The sequence below is a fragment of the Ascidia mentula genome, chromosome 1 (genome assembly GCF_947561715.1).
Source record: "Ascidia mentula chromosome 1, kaAscMent1.1, whole genome shotgun sequence".
Lineage (NCBI taxonomy): Eukaryota > Metazoa > Chordata > Ascidiacea > Phlebobranchia > Ascidiidae > Ascidia > Ascidia mentula.
This window is the reverse complement of record NC_138566.1, coordinates 10328372-10350123: the sequence shown is the minus strand read 5'-3', so window position 1 is coordinate 10350123 and position 21752 is coordinate 10328372. Positions and strand designations below refer to the sequence as shown.

At 40.9% G+C, this 21752-nt stretch overlaps 5 protein-coding genes and 2 non-coding genes across 8 annotated transcripts; 1 reads left to right on the top strand and 6 right to left on the bottom strand.

Moving 5' to 3' along the window:
• Nucleotides 1-2146: 2146 nt before the first annotated feature.
• LOC145912258 (uncharacterized) lies at nt 2147-3094 on the bottom strand. Its single transcript, XM_082999710.1, has 2 exons — nt 2852-3094; nt 2147-2728 (listed from the first exon to the last, which is right to left on the bottom strand). Exons 1-2 carry the CDS (start codon nt 3092-3094, stop codon nt 2147-2149), a joined length of 825 nt encoding a protein of 274 aa, XP_082855836.1.
• Nucleotides 3095-3530: 436 nt separating this feature from the next.
• Nucleotides 3531-4478, bottom strand: LOC145912157 (uncharacterized). The gene is made up of 2 exons (XM_082999599.1): nt 4236-4478; nt 3531-4112 (listed from the first exon to the last, which is right to left on the bottom strand). Exons 1-2 carry the CDS (start codon nt 4476-4478, stop codon nt 3531-3533), a joined length of 825 nt encoding a protein of 274 aa, XP_082855725.1.
• Nucleotides 4479-6018: 1540 nt separating this feature from the next.
• LOC145912048 (uncharacterized) lies at nt 6019-7087 on the top strand. The gene is made up of 2 exons (XM_082999506.1): nt 6019-6207; nt 6572-7087. The coding sequence occupies exons 1-2, from the start codon at nt 6019-6021 to the stop codon at nt 7085-7087; spliced, it is 705 nt and encodes a 234-aa protein (XP_082855632.1).
• A 345-nt stretch (nt 7088-7432) lies between these two features.
• On the bottom strand, nt 7433-20769 carry LOC145900421 (uncharacterized). Of its 2 annotated transcripts, XM_082988857.1 has the most exons (19): nt 20240-20769; nt 19164-20002; nt 17450-17518; nt 17229-17388; nt 16798-16899; nt 16415-16579; nt 13257-13386; nt 12819-13100; nt 12330-12455; nt 11856-12065; nt 11429-11575; nt 11093-11219; nt 10461-10673; nt 10061-10259; nt 9641-9782; nt 9176-9312; nt 8475-8702; nt 7923-8124; nt 7433-7523 (listed from the first exon to the last, which is right to left on the bottom strand). In XM_082988857.1, the coding sequence occupies exons 1-19, from the start codon at nt 20353-20355 to the stop codon at nt 7509-7511; spliced, it is 3609 nt and encodes a 1202-aa protein (XP_082844983.1). In that variant the 5' UTR covers nt 20356-20769; the 3' UTR covers nt 7433-7508. The 2 variants fall into 2 exon arrangements, with proteins under 2 accessions (XP_082844983.1, XP_082844982.1); XM_082988856.1 differs by having other exon boundaries at nt 7470-8124.
• Nucleotides 13456-13574, bottom strand: LOC145887801 (5S ribosomal RNA). The gene has a single exon (XR_014399286.1). It is a non-coding gene; the product is annotated as a 5S ribosomal RNA (ribosomal RNA).
• On the bottom strand, nt 13832-14839 carry LOC145912434 (microsomal glutathione S-transferase 1-like). The gene is made up of 3 exons (XM_082999896.1): nt 14630-14839; nt 14452-14562; nt 13832-14121 (listed from the first exon to the last, which is right to left on the bottom strand). Exons 1-3 carry the CDS (start codon nt 14837-14839, stop codon nt 13984-13986), a joined length of 459 nt encoding a protein of 152 aa, XP_082856022.1. The 3' UTR covers nt 13832-13983.
• LOC145887963 (5S ribosomal RNA) lies at nt 15748-15866 on the bottom strand. Its single transcript, XR_014399426.1, has one exon. It is a non-coding gene; the product is annotated as a 5S ribosomal RNA (ribosomal RNA).
• Nucleotides 20770-21752: the final 983 nt, after the last annotated feature.

Here is a 21752-nt window from a genome sequence, read left to right as displayed (position 1 = left end):
AGTGTAGACTAACTGCCATGGCAAGTTCGTCAAACACAGGGTGTCCCTTAAAACTTGTACTTAGGGTGGATTGTTATTCTCTGCCCAGGTATAAAGACAGAGTTCTCCTACACTGTGTTAAGATCATTTTGGAACCTCTGTCATGACAGCAATTCAGGAATCTTTATCCTACAAATACTTTTTTGTTTTCTCAACTCCCCAATCACCGACTGTGGACAAACTGAATGCTTTCAAAGTCGTCGCTTAAGCAAAGATGTTTGTTGCGTTTCGCATGTTTACAACCTTCAAGTCGTTTCACTAGAGAGGGATGTGTGTAAGTTTGCTGGGAGGGTGACCTTGAACAGTTTAGTTTGCCTGGGTTGGATTTCTGCGAAGAAAAACCTGCAGCGATGGCGTCATCAGTTTTTAAGGAAAGTGAAATCTTAGGCCTCGTTGGTGACGCGGTGTTCACGAAACAATCATTTTATCAAAGTTTTTGCTTTCACAGTTGGTAATTGTTTTACATAAGTATGTTTTTATCTTATTTGAAGGAATGAGGTTTTAAACACCACCGATTGAGACTTTTGCCAGTTTTCTTTGGTCTAAAAATGTGGCTTAAACTCAAAACCAAACACGAATCCTGGAAATCGACGTCCGGCGCCAACTCTTTGTCCAATTTGTGTCGCTTGTTGATCGATTCATAAAAAATCAAGAAAAAATTCTTCACGCACGAGTAAACGCCTTTAACTGTCACGTGATTATCGCAAGACACGGGTCTTTATTTCGTCACAGTCGCCGATCAAGAAACAACAACCAATTCGTCACCGGGAAGCTGTGATTGTGACGTGACAAAGACCTTGTTTAGGGGATGAATTTCCGGGATTCGCCAAATACCCCAGTATTCATTCAAACCCGAATGTTAACCGAATCATTTTAATTTTGCATAAAAAACTTGAACGCGCATGAAGAACAAATATACAATAAAAAATGGCATCGGCACCGATAAAACCACGGGTTATCGAGTCAGGAATCCAACATGCCAGACAATGTTACTTAAGATCGCGTATTGTCGTTGGGATTTATCCTCGATAATGGGATTGTACGTAACAAACACTGAGAAATTTAACACGCGAATAACAACAACAAAATAGAATTATGTCGCTTTGACGCGACCAACGTCATGATGGTGGAAGTACGTCATGATGGTGGAAGTATACAACAGCAAGTAGCACAAAATATTCACAGTTGCAGAAAGCGGGAATTCGGTCGTCACGCTGTTGAAGAGGGAGACCATGTGGAAATAAAAATCAGCGGGAAAGCAGAGCGCGAACTCCGGCAAGGTTAAAATTGAATTTTGCACAATTTTTTCAACATTATGATGCATCCTTTTAAAGGGAAGAAGTCAACACTCACTCACTCACCGACTGTTTAATCTGCGCCATTGTGTTCACAAATCCCGTAAATAAGTTCCTTTATTGAATTTAAATTTTAACTTTCCAAACCGAAATCGTGAGGAAAGGTAAATTAGTCCAAATTGAGAAAGTTTGTTGGCGAGTTGACCATAAATATATTTGTAGTACATTTTTGAAAACCATCAAGGCCCAGTTTTGAAGATGCTACATATTTATTAATGCTTGTGTTTAAGATTTGTTGGATAGAACACGAGTGCTTTTAGCAGTATTCGTTGCGTGCGTCTCAATGTGTCAATATTACAACTATCTGGTATACGAGCGAGGCCCCTGTGTTGGACAAACAAACCGATCTGAATATGTTATTTACTGCGACCGCATAAAAATAACATGTTCAGATCGGTTTGTCTGTCCAACACAGGGGCTTGTAGCTGGTTGTCTGTGGACAAGTGGCAACTTGTAGCTGGTTGTCGTTTGACAATTCCGCGATGGTGATTGCATTAAGCCGGTCTTTCGTGAAATCAAGTTCACTGACAGTGGCATTAATGTCCCTTTGGGGAAATCATTTAAAGAACGGGCAAATTCCCGAATAAAACTTTGAACAATTTAAATTTAAAATCAAGAAAAAATCACGCGATCCCGAGGCCTCAGTAATCATTTGAGTTTCAAACTACGCATTTCTGTCATATTGTTATGATAAAGTGTATTTTCGTGCAAATATACCATTTGAAACAAAACGAAGGCAATCGGAAAACGCTTTAAATGTCGTAGGATGTCGCAGAGGCAAATCCGCTTTCTGGACTTTCCGGATTTGAAATACTCTCAGCAGAAGACAAAAAATCAAACAAATCCTCCGGGTGATTTGTGTAAGAATTGCAAACATTTGGTACAAAGTGATAATTATCTTGATATATTCCGTGGTTCGGGTTTGGAAGAGATGCGCTACAGGATTCAGGCATGTATTTCTGGTGTTGAGCATATGAAATTTCCCCAAAATTCTCCGTGGTCATATAAATATGCGTCTCTGATCCATGGTATTGTGTTCTAGGCTCAGGTGACGAGTCATAATATGAAACTTCTGGCCACACAACGTTCGTAGCAATACATGTTGGATCGTAGTAGTTTACATGTGTGGGTAGATGGGTGTACGAAGTAGTGATATGAACATTTTCAACCTGAGATGGTTTACTCGCTGCATCGATGACGTTCATCATTTTTTTATCTTCCGATTTGCACCAGAATCTACTGCGCTCGTCCCATTGTCTCTCGCCGTCCAAACATCCATGGAGGAAGTTGATGTAACGAATAGCAAGCTTTGAAAATATTAGTAGCTTTAATATCTGGGGATATGTTTGTATACGTTGAAATTATATGAATCTACGAAGTAAATTAACGCGGTACAAGGAAATGTATTTTTCATCTAAATCACATGATTATTATACAGCTGTAAATATTGTTCTTACCTGTAATGTTTGCTTTTTGTGAAGTTTTCTGTTTTGCGTCAACCTGATTGGAATCACGGACTGAAGATCTTCGAGGGCTTCGTTGAAAATTTGCAATCTCTGACGTTCCTTGCCAGCAGCATTGGGTCGACGTTTCTTTGCTTCGATACAAGTTGACTCGTTCGCAAGTTTTCTCTTTTGTGTTGGTCGGCGTGTGCCGTTTAACACATTGCCAGATTTGGGTTGACTGTAAGCGTATTCCATTGTAAGTAACGTGTTGGACAAACAAACCGATCTGAATATGTTATTTACTGCGACCGCATAAAAATAACATGTTCAGATCGGTTTGTCTGTCCAACACAGGGGCTTGTAGTTGGTTGTCTGTGGACAAGTGGCAACTTGTAGCTGGTTGTCGTTTGACAATTCCGCGATGGTGATTGCATTAAGCCGGTCTTTCGTGAAATCAAGTTCACTGACAGTGGCATTAATGTCCCTTTGGGGAAATCATTTAAAGAACGGGCAAATTCCCGAATAAAACTTTGAACAATTTAAATTTAAAATCAAGAAAAAATCACGCGATCCCGAGGCCTCAGTAATCATTTGAGTTTCAAACTACGCATTTCTGTCATATTGTTATGATAAAGTGTATTTTCGTGCAAATATACCATTTGAAACAAAACGAAGGCAATCGGAAAACGCTTTAAATGTCGTAGGATGTCGCAGAGGCAAATCCGCTTTCTGGACTTTCCGGATTTGAAATACTCTCAGCAGAAGACAAAAAATCAAACAAATCCTCCGGGTGATTTGTGTAAGAATTGCAAACATTTGGTACAAAGTGATAATTATCTTGATATATTCCGTGGTTCGGGTTTGGAAGAGATGCGCTACAGGATTCAGGCATGTATTTCTGGTGTTGAGCATATGAAATTTCCCCAAAATTCTCCGTGGTCATATAAATATGCGTCTCTGATCCATGGTATTGTGTTCTAGGCTCAGGTGACGAGTCATAATATGAAACTTCTGGCCACACAACGTTCGTAGCAATACATGTTGGATCGTAGTAGTTTACATGTGTGGGTAGATGGGTGTACGAAGTAGTGATATGAACATTTTCAACCTGAGATGGTTTACTCGCTGCATCGATGACGTTCATCATTTTTTTATCTTCCGATTTGCACCAGAATCTACTGCGCTCGTCCCATTGTCTCTCGCCGTCCAAACATCCATGGAGGAAGTTGATGTAACGAATAGCAAGCTTTGAAAATATTAGTAGCTTTAATATCTGGGGATATGTTTGTATACGTTGAAATTATATGAATCTACGAAGTAAATTAACGCGGTACAAGGAAATGTATTTTTCATCTAAATCACATGATTATTATACAGCTGTAAATATTGTTCTTACCTGTAATGTTTGCTTTTTGTGAAGTTTTCTGTTTTGCGTCAACCTGATTGGAATCACGGACTGAAGATCTTCGAGGGCTTCGTTGAAAATTTGCAATCTCTGACGTTCCTTGCCAGCAGCATTGGGTCGACGTTTCTTTGCTTCGATACAAGTTGACTCGTTCGCAAGTTTTCTCTTTTGTGTTGGTCGGCGTGTGCCGTTTAACACATTGCCAGATTTGGGTTGACTGTAAGCGTATTCCATTGTAAGTAACTTGTAAGTCTTCAGGTAAGTTCTTCAAGTTGGATACGATTGAACGCCCCTTGGTCTTCTTGTATATATAGTCCCAAGTATCACTGGGCGAACGTTTTTCGTTTGCAACGCATCCGCCCAGGGCATGTCGATGCGTAGCGTCAACACCTTAAGTCCCAGACCTTTGGGGCCTGCTCTGTGGCAACCGGTGAACGCAGACTTAAAGCGAAGTGACAATGAACGTCAAGTCGGATATGCGCTCAGTGCCCACTGCCATGTTTCCGATTTAGCGGCATTTGTTTAACTTCAAATGGTCAAGGTCTCCCAATATAACGGCGGTGGTTGTTTGATCAGGGGCAGGAATTTTGCTGCAAAACATGAAAAATTTGCATACCTGCTCAAGTTTTAGAAAATCGTCTGTTGTTCTTTAACAGTGGAAAGCCCTTCAATGCCTTTGTGAAATATCTGTGGTTAAGCTATTTTTTTCAAAATTATAATAAATGTGGCCACATACATTAACAACATAGAATGACATATATTGGTTTAATGATGTCAAATTTGCAGTGAGCGCTTCTTTAAATTATGCAAAAACTGAACATGAGTTTTCAATAGATGTAAACTATATGCTCGTTAATTTCGCACCTCATTTCGTTGCCGGCGGATGTAGCTCAGATAAAACTCAGTGGGTGGTTATAATAGCAGTAAGTGCATGCGGTGCAATGCTCAAATGTTGCTCTTTTAAAAAGTAGCCTTCTCATCAAACCAAGCTATTAAAATTGTTAGAACTGGTGCGAGCAACAATTAGACGGCGACCTTAAAACAACAACATTTTTATGCGACGAAACGTTGTTACAGTGTGTTTTTTGTGCCTTCTTGATATTAGTGAATTAAGCAGAACTGGAGTTCAAAGACACTAAAATATACTACAACATCAGTCTTACTATTGTCCACCTTTTTCCCAAAAATATTAAAAATTCTTTATGGTGAGCTTCAAACCACCTAATATAGGTCTCATCAATGCAGCTTTATGGTGTGCCTTGTCTGTAGTTTACTAAAAAAAACTATTGATTTGTAATTAAAGTTTTGTTGAAATAATAGTTTTCAAGTTTCAGAAAGTGTCAGTATTATCAAACACAATTCCACCGAAGCAACGATCATTTGATGTGTGTTTCATGTGGAACAACGCATACAATTCAATTCATTTTATTTTCGTTAACGTCAGCGAAAAATCAGTACGACTCGCGGTGGATAAATTACCCTTTCATTTGAACCGTAACGGCGCAATCGCGGGTGTAGGCTGGCATTGCGATTTTCCAACAATGGCGTCGGCATAACGGAAATTGGGCATCCCCAACTCTGGCCTAAATCGCCTTTCCCGTTTGCATGCCGGGTTTCGTATTACGCGTTTTTCACACGCAGTAAATTCGGCTGCAATAACAACACTTTATAGCCAGTCGTAGTACCCAGCTCACAACATAATTCAAATACAGTATAAGTACCTTTGATCGGGCAAATTTGGGCCCAGAACAGTAACAGATAGATTCTGAAAGATATGGCAAGTAGACGAAAGAGGGCAGGCGAGGTTTCGAAGTCGTCGAAAGAGAGTCAGCGAAACCCATCAGCAGCAGTGCGCGAGCGGGAACGTCTACGTATATTCAACGAATCTCTAGAATCGTTACAGAACGTTATTCCTATTCGACTTCCGGCGGGAAGAAAACTCCACAAGAAGCAAACCTTGCAGGTAACTTTACATTGAACAAAATTATTGCGCAAGTCTGACGAGCCGTTTCACCCATTGGTTATGATTCCTTTTAGATTAGTCCTTATAGTTTGTTGAATAAGTTAGTGGGTTGGTGAAGATTCGATATTCATGTACTGTATTTTGAAAACTATGGCGCATATCGATTCGTAGATTAGGTTTGTTAGTCATACTACTATAACTTTGCATACATGATAATGATAAGAGATCAATCTCGCGAAAGCTCGTGCTAATAAAATGGTTTCATAGTCAGTCTCTTATAAAAGCAGTGCACAAGCAAGCAATATAGTCATACGTGATAATGTAATGGGAAAACGGTGTGAAAGAATTATGCATTATTTTGCAGCTTGCATGTCGTTACATCACCTTTCTGCGCGAATGCATCGACGGTAAACGTGATTGGGAGGAGAGACCAAGATTCTGGTGCAGCAACGACGACGACCATCAGATGATCGACGCCATTGACGCAGCAAGTCGAAATGTCGAACCATCGCCTGCCCCGAAGAGAGTGCGCAGAAAGCGTGTGACCTCCGCCAAAACGGAACCTTGCGACGAAAAAACAGCGCCACCTCCCAACGTGCAAGTGGTTCCAGTCGGGCCCTGGGCGACGCAGCTTTCCCCAACTTCTGAGGTTCCCACAGTGTTCACTTCACAGTCAAGCGCTTCAACTGTTTCGGAAGCGGTGCAGTTTTCAAATGCGCTTCTGGCGGCTCACAGTGCAAATAGTAGACATGAAAGCGACGACAAGTGTCCACCTTTCCCTGCTGAATATTATAAAGCATCGTCGACAAAGAAGCAAGCCGAAAGACCTGGGCTTGATGAGGTGTGGTCTGATTTAAACGAGATTATTTCCAACCATTGAGTGATTGACTGCAATATGTGATTTACTGCGAGTAAATACTATTTAGCTTCAATTAAACTTGTTTGCGATATTCGATTTGTTTTGCAATTTGACTGAGTCGCTCGTATGTATCAGACCCGGCTGGCTTACAATTAGACAGATTTCAAGCAGTGGTACGATTGGCTATTTGACTTAAGTGTCAAAGCTCAAGATGATTGGAAATAGTTGCTCGATATTCGTAAAATCTGGCGCGCGGTTAGGATGATCAGAAATGATGTTTAAAATGCACATGATTGGTGTTGTGTGTGAGATATGACTGGATGGTGTTTTGACGATGGATAAATATGAGGATGGGTGAATGCCCACCTGTTGTTGCAGCAGTTTTTTAAATCTTTCTCTGCGGTATCAACAGTAGCAGATTTCATGTTACTTTCTTTGCTGTTCAATTAAATCGCCGCTACGACAACAAAGCAATGTGTATGTTAACAAACAGTAAAGCAACAAACAGTAAAACAAGAACATCTGGGTCTCAAAAAAAATCGCCTATTTCTAATATGACGCGACAAAGTGCACTATGACGTTTACAATTACAGCATGTTTGCCGTGTGGGTGTGGCCTTGTGTATACCACACAATGATAAGGATGCATAGACAAGCAAATTTAGTGGTTCTCAGTTAAAATTAATCGCCACGAAAAGTTTTAAAAAACAGTGCAGAAGGATTTGTTGCAGAGACATTTCGGCACAAGTTAGTTCTGATATGTGTATAGAAGCGTTTCAGTGCAAAGCACAAATATTTGTTTGTGAGTTTATTTATTTTACGGCCTGCATTCTTACAAAACTGTTCAGGGGCCCCACCCTTAGCGAACCATCGTCGTTAACTGCCGAGTGGGGCGTGGCGCCCACTGGGGGATATGTGGCATTAAGAGGAAACCGCGAGGTGGCGGTGCTGCGCGATCGGTCGATCAACCGTGTGTTGCTGCGCTTGTGGTGTGGTGGCACGACGTACATTCGAGTAGAAAGAGTGTATTGAACGAAATCCCGTGCTGTATCAAAGCTCCTGCGAATACAATGTAATGTTATGATACGAGCAAGGTGCAGTTTCAGGAAGATTGGATAAAAACGATTATGTTTGGTTGTAATGGTACACACAATGCATCGAAGTATTTACTGGGCGACTTTAATTACCAAATTTAATTCCACAGCCAAATATTGTAGCCAATGTAAAAAAAAACATATATGATCCAAAACCACTGGTAGACGTGGTGCTACTGTTGATGTGCCAATGAAAAGGTAAACATTGGTCCACTAAGCACCTAAATTTTAAACATCAAAAATCAAAATGAGGTTACATTTATTGGGTTCCGGGGTGAACAGGTCAGAGGTCTTTGTAAACCCAAAAGAACCTACTTAGAAGTTTGCATTTTCAGATCAATAGTGGTGTCTGACGTCACGTCTCCTTCCGATCTGGTCTCGTCAACAGGTGGCGCCACATTGGGCTGAAAACCAGCTGACTTCGCCTTCAGTGTATGACTGGTGAAAAACATTCCCGGGGCTCCTCTGCCGCCCACGCCAGCCCCACCCATTTCACCTCCCCAAGCTGCACGAAATCCAGGCTTTCCTATACCAGGGGTGAACCTACAGCAACACACAAACATTCTTCTACGTTATGTGGTATTTTGTACAAAAACAAAATTCATTCTGCTTTTGACTCTGACGACAATTTTCCATAAACAAACCCACTGCAGACGTATACCGTAGGTGAGGTAAATAGACGAAGCAAAAACAGAATTACAAATGTTTTGTGCTCATTTAATAATTAGTGCAACTCATCACACACTGAATCAACAAGGATGTTCCAAACCCTTTACAAATAATTCTTCTAATCTGTACAACAAAATTAGGCATGGAAATGTCCATTAGTTACTGCATGGCCCGGAGACAAATGCCTTGCTGACTGCTAAAGCTCAGTGGCTTCTGTTACCACTATAATGCCGTGAAATAAAATTATTGGCGCCACAACACGAGTCATTCCCTGTTGCAATCTCCGGATTTCCACAAACAGACGTCGTGTCCAGAGTCTAACAACGGAGACAGAAAAACGAGTTAACCTGAAGTCGTCAGGTAGAAAGTGGCCAAGAAGGAATTCTTTCTTGGTCCTGAACACTTGTTTACGGAAGTCGTTTCTTGCGTTTCCGTAACCGTTGAAAATGTGATCGGCGAACAGAAGTCGTCCACCGCAGTACATCTGTTACGCCATGACAGTTATCAACCTCACTTGCATTTCGCAAACAACAGAGAAGTAAAGTAATGTAGACAATTACTTGATTAAACACAGACGTTGCACTTTATCTATTGATACAACAGCATCGTATGCATTGTTTTTAGTGTAGTTAACTTATTCGTTCTCAAAAAAATTATATGGAAAATACCGAACATGGCAAAAGTATAACTCAACTTTAACAAAGTGTATTTTTTTCTCGCATTTCCTTTTGTTGCAACAAGTTTGTAAAATACCATTATAATATGTTTAAAAGATACATAAAATAAATACTAATTCCGACAAACGAGTTTACCAAAGTCATTCCAGGCACGACGTTATGACGTCCAAGAAGTAGAGGTGAAGGACGATGTGAGCCGATTTTCGCTACAGCGAGATCGTATCTTAGAATACGATACTGGTCGTGTCTCGACTGTGAGCATGGTTTCGATCGATTTCTGTTAAAACAAACAACACAGTCGGTGAACAGATGACGTCGAAACGAGAATTATTGACGGGTTGCAAGTCCATAGTTGTGTATATGGCAGATCGTAGTGTGTATTTGATCTTGAGCTCTTGCATGTAATAAATGCTTTACAAATAGGCAACAACGAATAACAACTAACCACACCAAGTACTCGTATTTGATGCCTAAGTATTACTGCTATAGAATGTAAACTAAATGCACTTCATATGTGAACAATTTCGTACCGAATTCACCGAATACGCCACTTACTTGTTCCTGTCGATATACAGTTTATCGAACATGGTGTCATAAGGACTGGCCTCCGGGTAGAGGCTGTTCACTACGCATATGACGATCAGCTGTGCCGCGGGCGCCACCATGCGGAGAAAATAATCGAGCTCAAGGTCATGGATGACGGGAATACGATGCTTGCTGCATTTACACGTAAAAACTTTGTCTGGATTTTCGGCTGTAAAGACAACGGTCGTTGGAGTTTAAAGATAAAATGCAACTTTACGGCGCTTTAAAAAACACTACAAAAACAAGCACATGATTAGATGGTGTTTTGTGCTACCGAAGCGGCCTTTACAGTATTTTTTAGTTTACAAACGCTTTTTTGAATGTAAAAAATATGTAAAGACACATCCTTTTCAAATGTGCAAACACCCACCACCGTGAAGAATGTTGTTCCTGGCAACAGCAGGGCAGCATTCGGGCGCCGGCCTCCAATGTTTCTCGGGAGATTTGGCCGCGCTGCTGCTTGCGCTTGAACTTGTGCGTAGCGAGGATCGTTGTGGCCGATGTGTTGAGCGCGATCCATGGGTGTGAGGACGTTGTCGGGAGGCTGCAGTGGAAGGCGTTCGTAGAGTCGCCTGATCTCTCCCTAGGTACAGTGGACACGGGTTGTTATAGACTTCAACTTTGGATTTGACTCAAAATATGGAGTCGCATGCTCAACTTCCAAGTGATAAAGACCGCTACAACACTCTCAAATGCGTTGGCAATTAGGTAATAGTGTACTACAGCATGTTTATACGATTACTATGCTTTTCTTGTCTATAATGATAATGCCATTTGCCGAATCGAATCACAGAATCTTTTATTCCGGTGATTAACAAAAATATGTGTTATAGAGTAAGCGGTATTGGTTTGTTGTCATGGCAGTTGCACCTGATGAAGTGTGAGAAGATTGTGTTGCTAATATTAAATAAATCAGTCTATTCCATAACAAGTATAACATTAGTTAAGAAATGTCAAAACTGAATAGACGTTGATATAACCAGACATTAGTTTATTTTGTACCCGTTGACTTCACATCAGCTGGTGTCTCATCGATTCGAACGTGGGTGTCAACCGCTTTCTTCGATGAGGAGCCCGCGAGAGCTGACGGAAGATGTCTCTTCAATCTGTCGTCCACGATTTCAATAGACTGCAACGACAGTTCATCATATAAATATCAAAGCTATGAATGCCTTTTCAGTACTTTATTTTTGCTTTTACAACAGATTACTGTTGGCAATCTGGTTCCTCCAGACTGGATTTTTCCATGCTTTATCATTGTTTGGAGTTTTGTATAAATTGCGAGATGCCACAACACAGCTACATATAACTATATATTTCATATACAACTAAACTGACATGTGGGCCAGGTAGCATGTGCTTTGGAGGAGCCGACGGGGATCTGAACGACTGAAACTTTGTCCCATGGTCAAGGAACTCGTCATCTTCTTCAGTAACTTTTCTCTCCCGTGCACTCTGAACCTTGCGATGAGGAGTTTTGGGTTTCTGTAGAGAAAATCACTCATTTTAATTGGAAATCATGACAGTTGAATATAAATATTACGGATGCAAAGAAGCCCTACAATATTTGCTAAATACCCGTTTATCGATCGTAATTAGTGTTAACATTGCATGTAAGCTTATTATTAGAACAATGTGTACTGTAGCGTCAAGTTTTAACAAAAAACATTGCATGAAGCCACGCGTAACAACGTGGAATTCAATATACACTATTTCCTACATGCTACACTACAGTTTTCTATTAAGGCAATCCCACTTAACGTACAACAGGCGCATCCAGAAGCTTCTTGAGAGCAGGTGAGCTTATTCCTACGGCAGACCGGTAGTGTTCCATCCACTCTTCAACCAACCACTTTGACTTGTTTTGAAGTCGCTGCAATTCACGGTCGGCCTGGGATTCGAACTCAAAACGTTCGGGAGGATCCAGAGATCGCTTGAGTTCGTCAATCTCCGTCGTTCGACGCGACTGCGTGTTCTGGAAGAAAGTGGCTGCGTAAGCATATAGGCTGTGTTTCTTTTTGAAAATTTTGTCACAGTATTTCTGTACTGGTTATATTTTTGATAAAAACACAAGCAACAGAAAACTATAAAGTGAAATGGTGTCGCTGTGAAGTTTAACATACACAAAAGGAAAAATAAATAAAATAATATTTTCTATAGCATCGGTGAATCGGCAACAAAAGTTATGGCCAAATTAACAAGCCGACACCGGAACATTATCCTCCTATAATTCTCTTACATATTTCCTTATTCCGTATTTGCGTAACCTGCTCGCTCGATTTTTTTCATCCTTGGCTGATCGGAGCCCAGGTTGGTATTCGGATGCTGCTTTCGACGAAAAGCGAAGGCCGGAGCGAAGGACGCTCTAAAAATGAGTTTCGTAATTGGATTGCACATATTCTTAAAACGTGATAAATCGTGTTTTCGTCTGTGTTCAATTAACCAATGACGCATAGCCAGACACTTATATTGAGACTTGATGTCGAAATGTTAGCTCAAAAACAAAACAAAAACTGGTTCGAAAATCAACGACTTTAGATGAAACTATTTCACCCAAAAGTTTTCTATAGCCTCGAGTGAGTAACATCGTGAATAAATAATCTTGTTTACATCATTGTAAATATAAACTACCTGCAGACAAAAGAGTCCTATGTCTTGCAGTAAACATTTCTAAACACAACTCCTACTTTTTATCACATAAATCACGTAATTTTATTGGCTCGTGTACCGCTTGTTCGACGGGCCCAGCTGGGCAAGCTACTCCTGGGATTGCGCCGACGGGAATTTTGACGCTCTCCCGGCTGGCTGTGTAGTTGAGCGTAACGTTGGACCTGTTGAGGACGCGAACGTACATTTCCTTGTTGAGGTTGAAAACCACGTGTTCCTTCAACTTAAGACCTTCCCGTGGCCAATCCCACTTCTTCTGTACAGAGCCATCTTCAGTCTTCAGATAACCTCCGTCGTCGCTGAGTACCAAGCCAGGGCTGCCATTCTTGTGGTAGCAGCATGACTGCACAACAAAATTCACACGCATAGTATAAGGAGGTAAGGGTACCAATATGTACAAACTAGGCTTTTGCTGTCATAACTATCTTTTTAAGAACTGAAAGAAAGTATAACTTTGTAATCCTTGAAAACGTAAAATTACACGAAGGTTATACAGTACCTTTCCGTAAGGTGTAAAGGTGGCGAGGCAGGTACGACTTTCGTCATTTGCGTAACAGTTTACATACAACTGCCCAGGATTATTTGGCACCGCACTGGCCATCACCGCTACGTTGCCGTTGTGTGGATAACTAAAAAAATTCCATACATTAGTGTTCAGTAAGTAAAAGCGAGAAGATGCTTGCGTTTGAAACTGCAAAAGCCTACGACACCCGGTATTCCCAGGCGGTCACCCATCCAAGTACTAACCGGGCCCGACGTTGCTTAACTTCCCAGATCGGACGAGATGGGGTGTTCTCAACGTGGTATGGTCGTAGGCGATTGCTCGCTGTTATACACGCTTCTTATACCCATGATTGCGCAGGTGCAACAATAGAATGAAAAAAAGGGGCGTAAAGATTTGTGTTGTATTTTTTCAATCCTGCACAACCCAATCGGCTGCGGGACATTGTTTCGTTTTTGTTTATTTCGCCCCACTTGTTATGAACAATTCAACATCTGCATCAAACCTCTGGGGGTTAAATTTTGATCGATGTACACAAACACTCAATATGAATTGATCGTTTATTTGTTCTCCAATACGAACTGAACACAAGCAGCTCACACGATTATCTTCAAAAATCGTATACATATACGATGGACAAAAATCAGCGGCCATATGGAAGGCAATAATTGGCATCCATGTTTGTAACAAATTAACAACGTGAATTACCGGATCATGCAAATGTCTACATGACCGTTTTTATAATAGAGAATCCCATAAACGCACATACTGCAAAACCGGCCATAAAACAAAGGGCTCGGGCAGGTTGGGGAACTGCGTTGACGTACACGATGGTGTGCAAGACACGACTCACAGTGAAAATCTGAAATATTTCATACATTTGTAATTGTTATACATGACCACCTAAAACAGTAAGTAAAAGCTTCAAACTTCAAAGTCTCACGAACTTGAAAATTTGGCGAAATGTTCAATAAAACAAATTTAACAACAATTTAATACTTTCAGAACTTATTGATTGAAGTCAGCTGGTTTATCATAAACATTGAAAAATCAAAATCGCCAGACTTATTTCAACAACACCCATTATTGCTTTCCAATGCCAGAAAGCTCGTCATTGTGATCGTTAGCAATCAACAAAAGGCAGACATTTCATAGCAGTATAAGGACAACATCATGTTTAAGAAACACCTACCCTGAAAAGCAGCAGAGCAGTGGCGTATTCAGGGTTGGTGCCGATGTACAGGAGCGCCATCAACGCATACAAGTACACGTTCTCTATGTCATTGAGGTGGCATCGACGGACCTGTGACCATATAGCACAACATCAGTAAAAACGATGAATATTATACCAAGCTCCATCATGTATGTACCCTCTCTACGTTCTCATTGGGCGTAAGAGCTCGCTTGCGCTTCTCTGGGTCGTTTGTCGACACATCTTCAAGCGAAATAACCACTTTATTTTTGATTCTCTGCACTGTGGTTAGAAGTACTACTACCATCATCTTGACCAATACGATCGCACCATGAAACATAAATGCTACAAAAGTCGCATTCTCCAGTGAGTACGGACTTCCTGCCATGTTGACCGGCTTCCAACACGTTTGTCGCTTTAACTTCGACAAAGCTAGCTAGCTTGAGTTGGGTCTTGGTTGAATATTAACCAAGACTGCAAACAACTGGAGTCGAACTCTCCCGTCTCCCGCTCCCTCAACCGCAAGTTTGTCAAGAGATTTGTTGCTCGCCTAAAATGTGTTCTTTTTCCACGGATAATAACTACGGTATATGATGCCAACGCTATTTGAATAATTTGTATCAATATTACATTAAACTCCGATGTTGGCGCTTCTGATGAATTCCCATACTTCCTGTTCTAATTCCAACCAGATTTTTAAACCTCTGCATTTTAATTACTTAACCTCTTTTTCAAGGACGAAAACCCTCTCCTGTGGGTTAAACTGTTTTGTCTGACTAACTGTGATCGGGCTTCAAGTTTTAATACCCCTCTTTTAGTCTCTTTTCCTTAGATTTTCTTACCCGTTCTACTTGCTTGTTGGGAAGAAAAGCTTTTCTTCTTTCTTCTGGATCTGAACCAATCCGATAAAGGTCTTCCTTCGAACTGACAGATTTGTTCAGAAATCTTTTGATAGTCGTCATGGTCGACATTGCCATAGTTTTAAACAACAATATGGCACCGTAAAACAATAGCGCCGAAAAAGTTTTGTTTTCTAAACTATAAAGCTCCATTGCGTTTTTGTTCGGCGTCAAGATGTGATACAACCTAACCGGAGTCTTGCGTGTGAGCATTTCGAGCGTGACGACGGGATACGCGATAAAAAGAAAAAGGCGAAAAGCATTTCAGTGATGAAATGTGAATAAATGAGCGCCTTTTGGTGAAAGTTACCACTAAAAAAATCCTTTAACTAGCACAAAAACTGGTGAGATATGAAACGAAAGAAGAACGTGGCGACGATCTGTAAAATCAGACAAAAGCCTACGACACCCGGTATTCCCAGGCGGTCACCCATCCAAGTACTAACCGGGCCCGACGTTGCTTAACTTCCCAGATCGGACGAGATGGGGTGTTCTCAACGTGGTATGGTCGTAGGCGTTTGCTAGATATTATACACGCTTCTTATACTCATGATTGTACTCCCAAAATTCGGTCCCGCGGTTTGCGCCGACGGAATTTTTGTTTTAACTCGCAATATTGGGACTGACAAAAACTGCGCCGCTTTTTTGGGACACAGAGGTGTGAATTGGAGTAATTTGGGGGGGCTATTACAAACACCATTTTAGTACATGTTATTTTTTGGTATACAACTAAAAGCGTGAAATGCATAATTATCAATACAAAAACCATTTTGTTCCGCAACATTTGGCGCCCATGAAGCCTGGTATACATCCTATTTGATGTACGGTCATATTTCTCCCAGAAGAGACATTATTGTTACATTTTTTATAGCACCCAGCAAGAACATTTTGTGCCAAATGTTTGTCTAATCTAGATCAATAATAATACGCTTTGAAAATAATGTGAGGACCCTCTTACGTATTCTATTAGACCCAACCCTATATTTTTCTGCCGGCCAATAATTACTACTCGAAGGGACCCAGGTGTTGAAATTGTAACTTAAGCGTACCCAGCATATACTTACTACACTGTTATGGATCCGTCAGGTACTTGGACCATGAAACGTTCCTTTTCTGTGCTCTCCATATTTTTCAGTTGCGGAATCTTTAGAACGGCACCAGCTGATTTTCGACCTGGCAATAATCCTGCCGCCACGGCTGCAGCTTTTCCGTCGTTTTCATTGCCTTTCCTGTCGTGGTTTAAATATAATTTGATATGATATTACAACTCATCAAATTATTTAGTTGGATTATATATGTTTTGGCTATTTGGTCCCAGGCGATCTTGGAGCCTTTCAATGAAAAATGTCACACGCGCTTTCAATTACCCCAGACGACAAGTCTGTCAAGTTTAAATGCGATAATGCTCATATCTATATCTATAAAAATAACTTGTATATTTTTATACCGGTACAACTTCAGAAGTGTATCTCTTCGACTGTCGCCATAGTAACGTATTACTACTGGTTTGATGTTGCCCGATTTTTTCGCCTGTTCGTCTTCGTCCTCTCTGAAACAAGGTTATACAGGTTCGGATATATGACGAAAGTGTTTCAGTAACTAATAAATGATTTATCTCAATTCTAAAACATCGCCATCTCCACTAAAACATGTCCAAAAGTTTGACCTAAACATTGAAAGCCCATTTTTCTTGTTGGTTACTTTAAATCACAATAATAAGGATTTGGATTGGTTCATACGCAAATTCAAAGTATTGTCTTTTTTAATGTTACACATTAAATGTGTTCGTGTTCAAAATCTTGTATGCGAAATTAGTGATGCGCGTGGTTATGAAAATACGGTCGTTAATACATAATGGGCAGTTTAAGCCGTTCTTACTTTTGTTTAATAGCAGACTGCAGTCTGTTTGTTGCCCATTCCAAAACATTGTTTTGTTCCATGTCGGGATCGGGTTTAATTTTCACGATCCAGCCCTCATCCATGGCTTTTTTGGAGGTCAAGTTGAAGCTCAGAGTCTGGTTCCGTTGCAATCTCTCGGCTGTAAAAACGTTGCGGGTCATTATTGCTATTTGTGTGAAAAGAACAAAATAATAACGTACGTGAACCGCCTTCTTGCATACTGACGTTTGACCTCATTGACCAATCCTTTCCTTTTCCAAGACCGCCGACTGAAAAACACAGTATTTTACTGTAAAGTCCATACAACCATCATATTGTTAGGAAAAACCTTTTTTGTAACCCGATATGGATTTGCGAGTTTTACAAATGAGTCAAAGCGAAAGCAAACTTAATTGTTTCAACTCGGCGCCGAGCAAATGATAGGTCGTCTGCGACAAAACCATTGCAAAGCTAGGAAGGTTTCCGATTGCTTTTATTAACTCACAAAATTGTTCGCAAGCAGATGGTTATTGCCAGCCGTTTTTGACTGCCGTTAAAAGGGTATTTTTGAGACATTGCTGTTTTCAAACTAGTCATTGGCGCCCGATTTGTTAACCTCATGTGCAACATGTGCTTTCAAATACAATATACAATATTTTGTGCACGTACTTGATCGTCTGCGTTTTTCCTCGGGAATGGATAGTAAGTTACCGCCCCCGACATTTAATTTTGATGCCTTCCGGGTCCCTGACTGACCAGACCTGATACCTGTCTTGGACTGTTTACTAGAACCCCCTGACAACTGCAAAGTGGGTTTGGAGGATTTCTTTAAACCGTCTTCCGTTTTTGCATTTTTATCATCTCCAGCCTTGATTTTGGATTTTTCTAAACAAAACAGCACTGTAACTAAAAATATACCTGAAAGTATACACTTTCTCAATAATCTACCACACAATACCTTTCCTCTGTCGGTTTTCGAATTTACTAAACTTTCCTATCTGTATCTGTTTCTCTACCTTTCATTAGCTTTCTAGAACTGGCTGACTTTTCTTTTCTTCCTTTACCAGAAACACTTTTACTATTTGTGACTGTGCTAACGAATCCAACTGACTTTCTCCTGTCTTCTTCATTGCGCACTTTCGCACTCAAATTTGTTACTTGTGTCTACAAATTTGCAGATTTTTTCCATTTATTCAAAAATTTTGAGCAAAACTCAGTATACGAGGCTATTTAATGCGCACGAAAAGTTACCTGGGACGGCATGTAGAGATTTAGTTTCTTTTGCTCTTCTGTCCACTTGTGAATCTGATGACTGGGCTGTTCCCGGTTTACTGATAAAACGTGGAAACAATTCTTCAATTACCACCTCGCTAAGGATTTCTGATTCTTCCTTGTCTTGCACGCTTTCTCTACTCATTCTCTCCATATTGCTGAAATTTTTTTCAGTCTAACTTCATAATAATGGTTGTCAGTAGTAGACGTGACAATAGACTTAAAACGTAAGAATGTACATTTGTATCGTAACAATTGGCCCAAACCACAGAAATTAAATCCCGATGAAGCTTACGACATTGGTTCCAACTTTCATAAGCCAGTGACGCCCTCACCATTTACAAATGTTTTAACGGATTTGCATAAATTTCATTATTATTTTCTCCAAATCAGTAATTTTATCACTGCTGCGGCTGAAAGCTCTGCTTCGACATATGATACGCAGAACAGAAATAAAATTCGCAAAGAACCATTTGTGGCTTTTTGTTGATATACAACAGCCAAAAGTTGATTTATACTTAAGTTTCATCTATAAATTGTTTTGCATAACTTTGCTGTGTGGTTTTGTTTCTCTTTTGGAGCCTCACACTACGGTATATTACAAATAATTTTTGTCAAAATATTACAAAAAATTTTTGTTAAATTTTAGTAACATTTGCTTACGTGATGGTACAGCCAAACTTTGGAGTATAGAATCCCTAGGAAGACCCCTGGACTTCTTTTTGTCAGCACTTGTCCGAGACTCTGTTCGTTCTTCGCGTTTGCTGTAAGCTTTAGCTCTGGTTTCATCCAGCAGATCAACGATGCTCTTTAGTTCAGGCTTAAGTCCGACGGTTCCTGCTTTGTCGGTGTGCTGTGGCGGCGCCGTAACGGTTACGTTTTCAGTTGGTATTTGGGAGGGCTCAAGTTTTCCGCTCGTAGCTGTCGTGTTGTATGCTGCTTTATAGGCTGTGGTTTGCCAGACTCTGTTTGTGTAGATTGTTTCTGACACGACCTCATCCCAGCTTTGACTCAGTAAATTTGTCACTCCAGCTGGTAGCAAAATAGACGGATTGGTGCTCTCAGTTGGCATCGGATCGCCTGTATCGGGGTCATATAAAGTGGTCCGATGGACGTACTCGTTAAAGGTGAGTTTGAACTTTGCCAAGATGTCCGCCAGTTCACGCAATATATTAGGAGCCGCAAAGGTTGTCTCCTCAAACTGGTAACGTTGTGGGTCGTCGATTTCGTTGTTAAATGAAAGTCTCGATTGCCCAAAAGCGTCCTCTCCAAAAGCACCCATTCGCATTCCTTGGCCGATTTCGGGCAAGAGCCGCCTGGCTTCCTGGCTAAGGTCGTTACCATACTCCCCTCCCATAATGCCGCCGTTTGGTGCAACGTTAGGGCCATCCTTGCCATCTTGTTTTCCACCCCCAGTCTTGGAACGTTTTAATAAGCTTTTAGGGTCTTGTTTGCCGAGGAAGGCAGCAATACGTGGATTCAAGTTGGCGTATTTGAAGTACCTGCCATATAATAGGTTCGTTGTTTCCACAAAGCCGAATCAGTGTTTACATAGTAATGACGCTATGCGTCTGGTTTGTATTTAGCATGTCATACAAAAAATGATTCATCATATTGATGTTTGGTAGATACAAAAGTACTCTAAGCCCCTATTAAGAGATTTCAATGCGAAGGCCTATGGTAACAGTTATCGCAGTAAAGCACATATACATACGGTAATCGAAGTTGTGTTGGTTTACCTTAAAGCTTGTGGCAATTCTTCAGGCTCCTTTCTGACGCGTCTGTATTGACGAACAGGATTACGTTGCAAATGGAAGAACAAGGAATCCTGGCTATCCGACGACGGCGCGTCCATAACAACCTATTACCTGCTTACGGCTGTAACTGCAATACTGAACTGCTGCATGCTAAATAATGTCAAATTTGTGGTAACGATTCTGTTCTGATTCAAATAACCTATTATTGTACATAATTATTTACGCTGATCAAATCAAGTTACGCAACTTTAAGCCAACGGCACACACCATAGGACCACTCTCGGTTGTACAAGCACCCTTGAATTCAAAATGCGGTCTTCGAGTAACGCGCGAAGCAGAAAAGGGCGTTTTAAGCCTGTGCAACACGCTTCCAGCTTGAACAAACTCATGATACACTGTACGCACCAGCAGGTTGAGATCAAGCAGCTGAGATAGTTAATCTCTGCCTTTAGGCTCGCGACACGTTCGCGCACAATATCGCTGTCCCTGTATTGCCAAAATAATACTCCATTGATGCTAATCTACCATAACAGGTAAGGTGACAGGCGCCGGAGAAGACCTAAACGATACAAGCCAGGACCCCTAAATAGTTTGTGACAAAGGACTGCCGCTACTCAAAAGCCGAAAGCGCTTCTCGTGTTGCGTCACGCTCGAGTGAATGTCTGTGGCGCGTCGGCAGGTACACGAAGCCGCCGGTTGCTAGGGCAGCCGTGTCGGGCCTGTGATAAGCTCAGCGTTATCGCAGTGCTGGGAGTAATGGACCGTTGGTGTTTTTCTTTGAACTCCATATGATGGAAGGGGTTGCGACACTTCAGTTAACTTGACCTCTAATGGGCCTGAAATGTCGCTTTATCTGATGTTACAACAAGGATGTTTGCGTAAGTCACAGAGCAATACATAGCTAAACCAACATTTAACACAAACTTTTATATGTTGCGGTTGTAGTCAGAAAGATTTTCTCTGGCAACACTAAAAAACCCCAAGTTCATAAAATACCTAGACAGCGCTACCAACCTCGCGTAACGACAGTGTTATAACTTGTTTTGTATGTATGTTATGAAAACACAAATAGTGGCAATTGCGTAATTTGTTGTGCTAATCGCACATCATGCGCGAAAACCGTTGGTGCAAAACTGCTTAGTTGCAACTGCGTGCCAACATTGGTTCGGTCTCATGCCAACTTACTGTCAATTTCTTGTGCGGACACTCGTAATTTGCGAACCTGCGTTTATTTTTGAAAAGAGTCGTTTGCTGCCAGATAGCGGTTCAAACATTTCTCTTTTCGGTAAGCAGTCGAGCTATTTTTAGGTAAAATAACCAATTATTCTTTCACAACAGATAGACTCCTATCAATTTCCCTGACTTACACAACACATTAGATTTCTGTGGAGGACCATTTCGCTTCCCTGTGCTAAATTACCCAGAATTAAAGAATATTTAGCTTGGGTCACTACCACGGCGATTTGTACAGCATGATAAACTTATGGCGTATTTT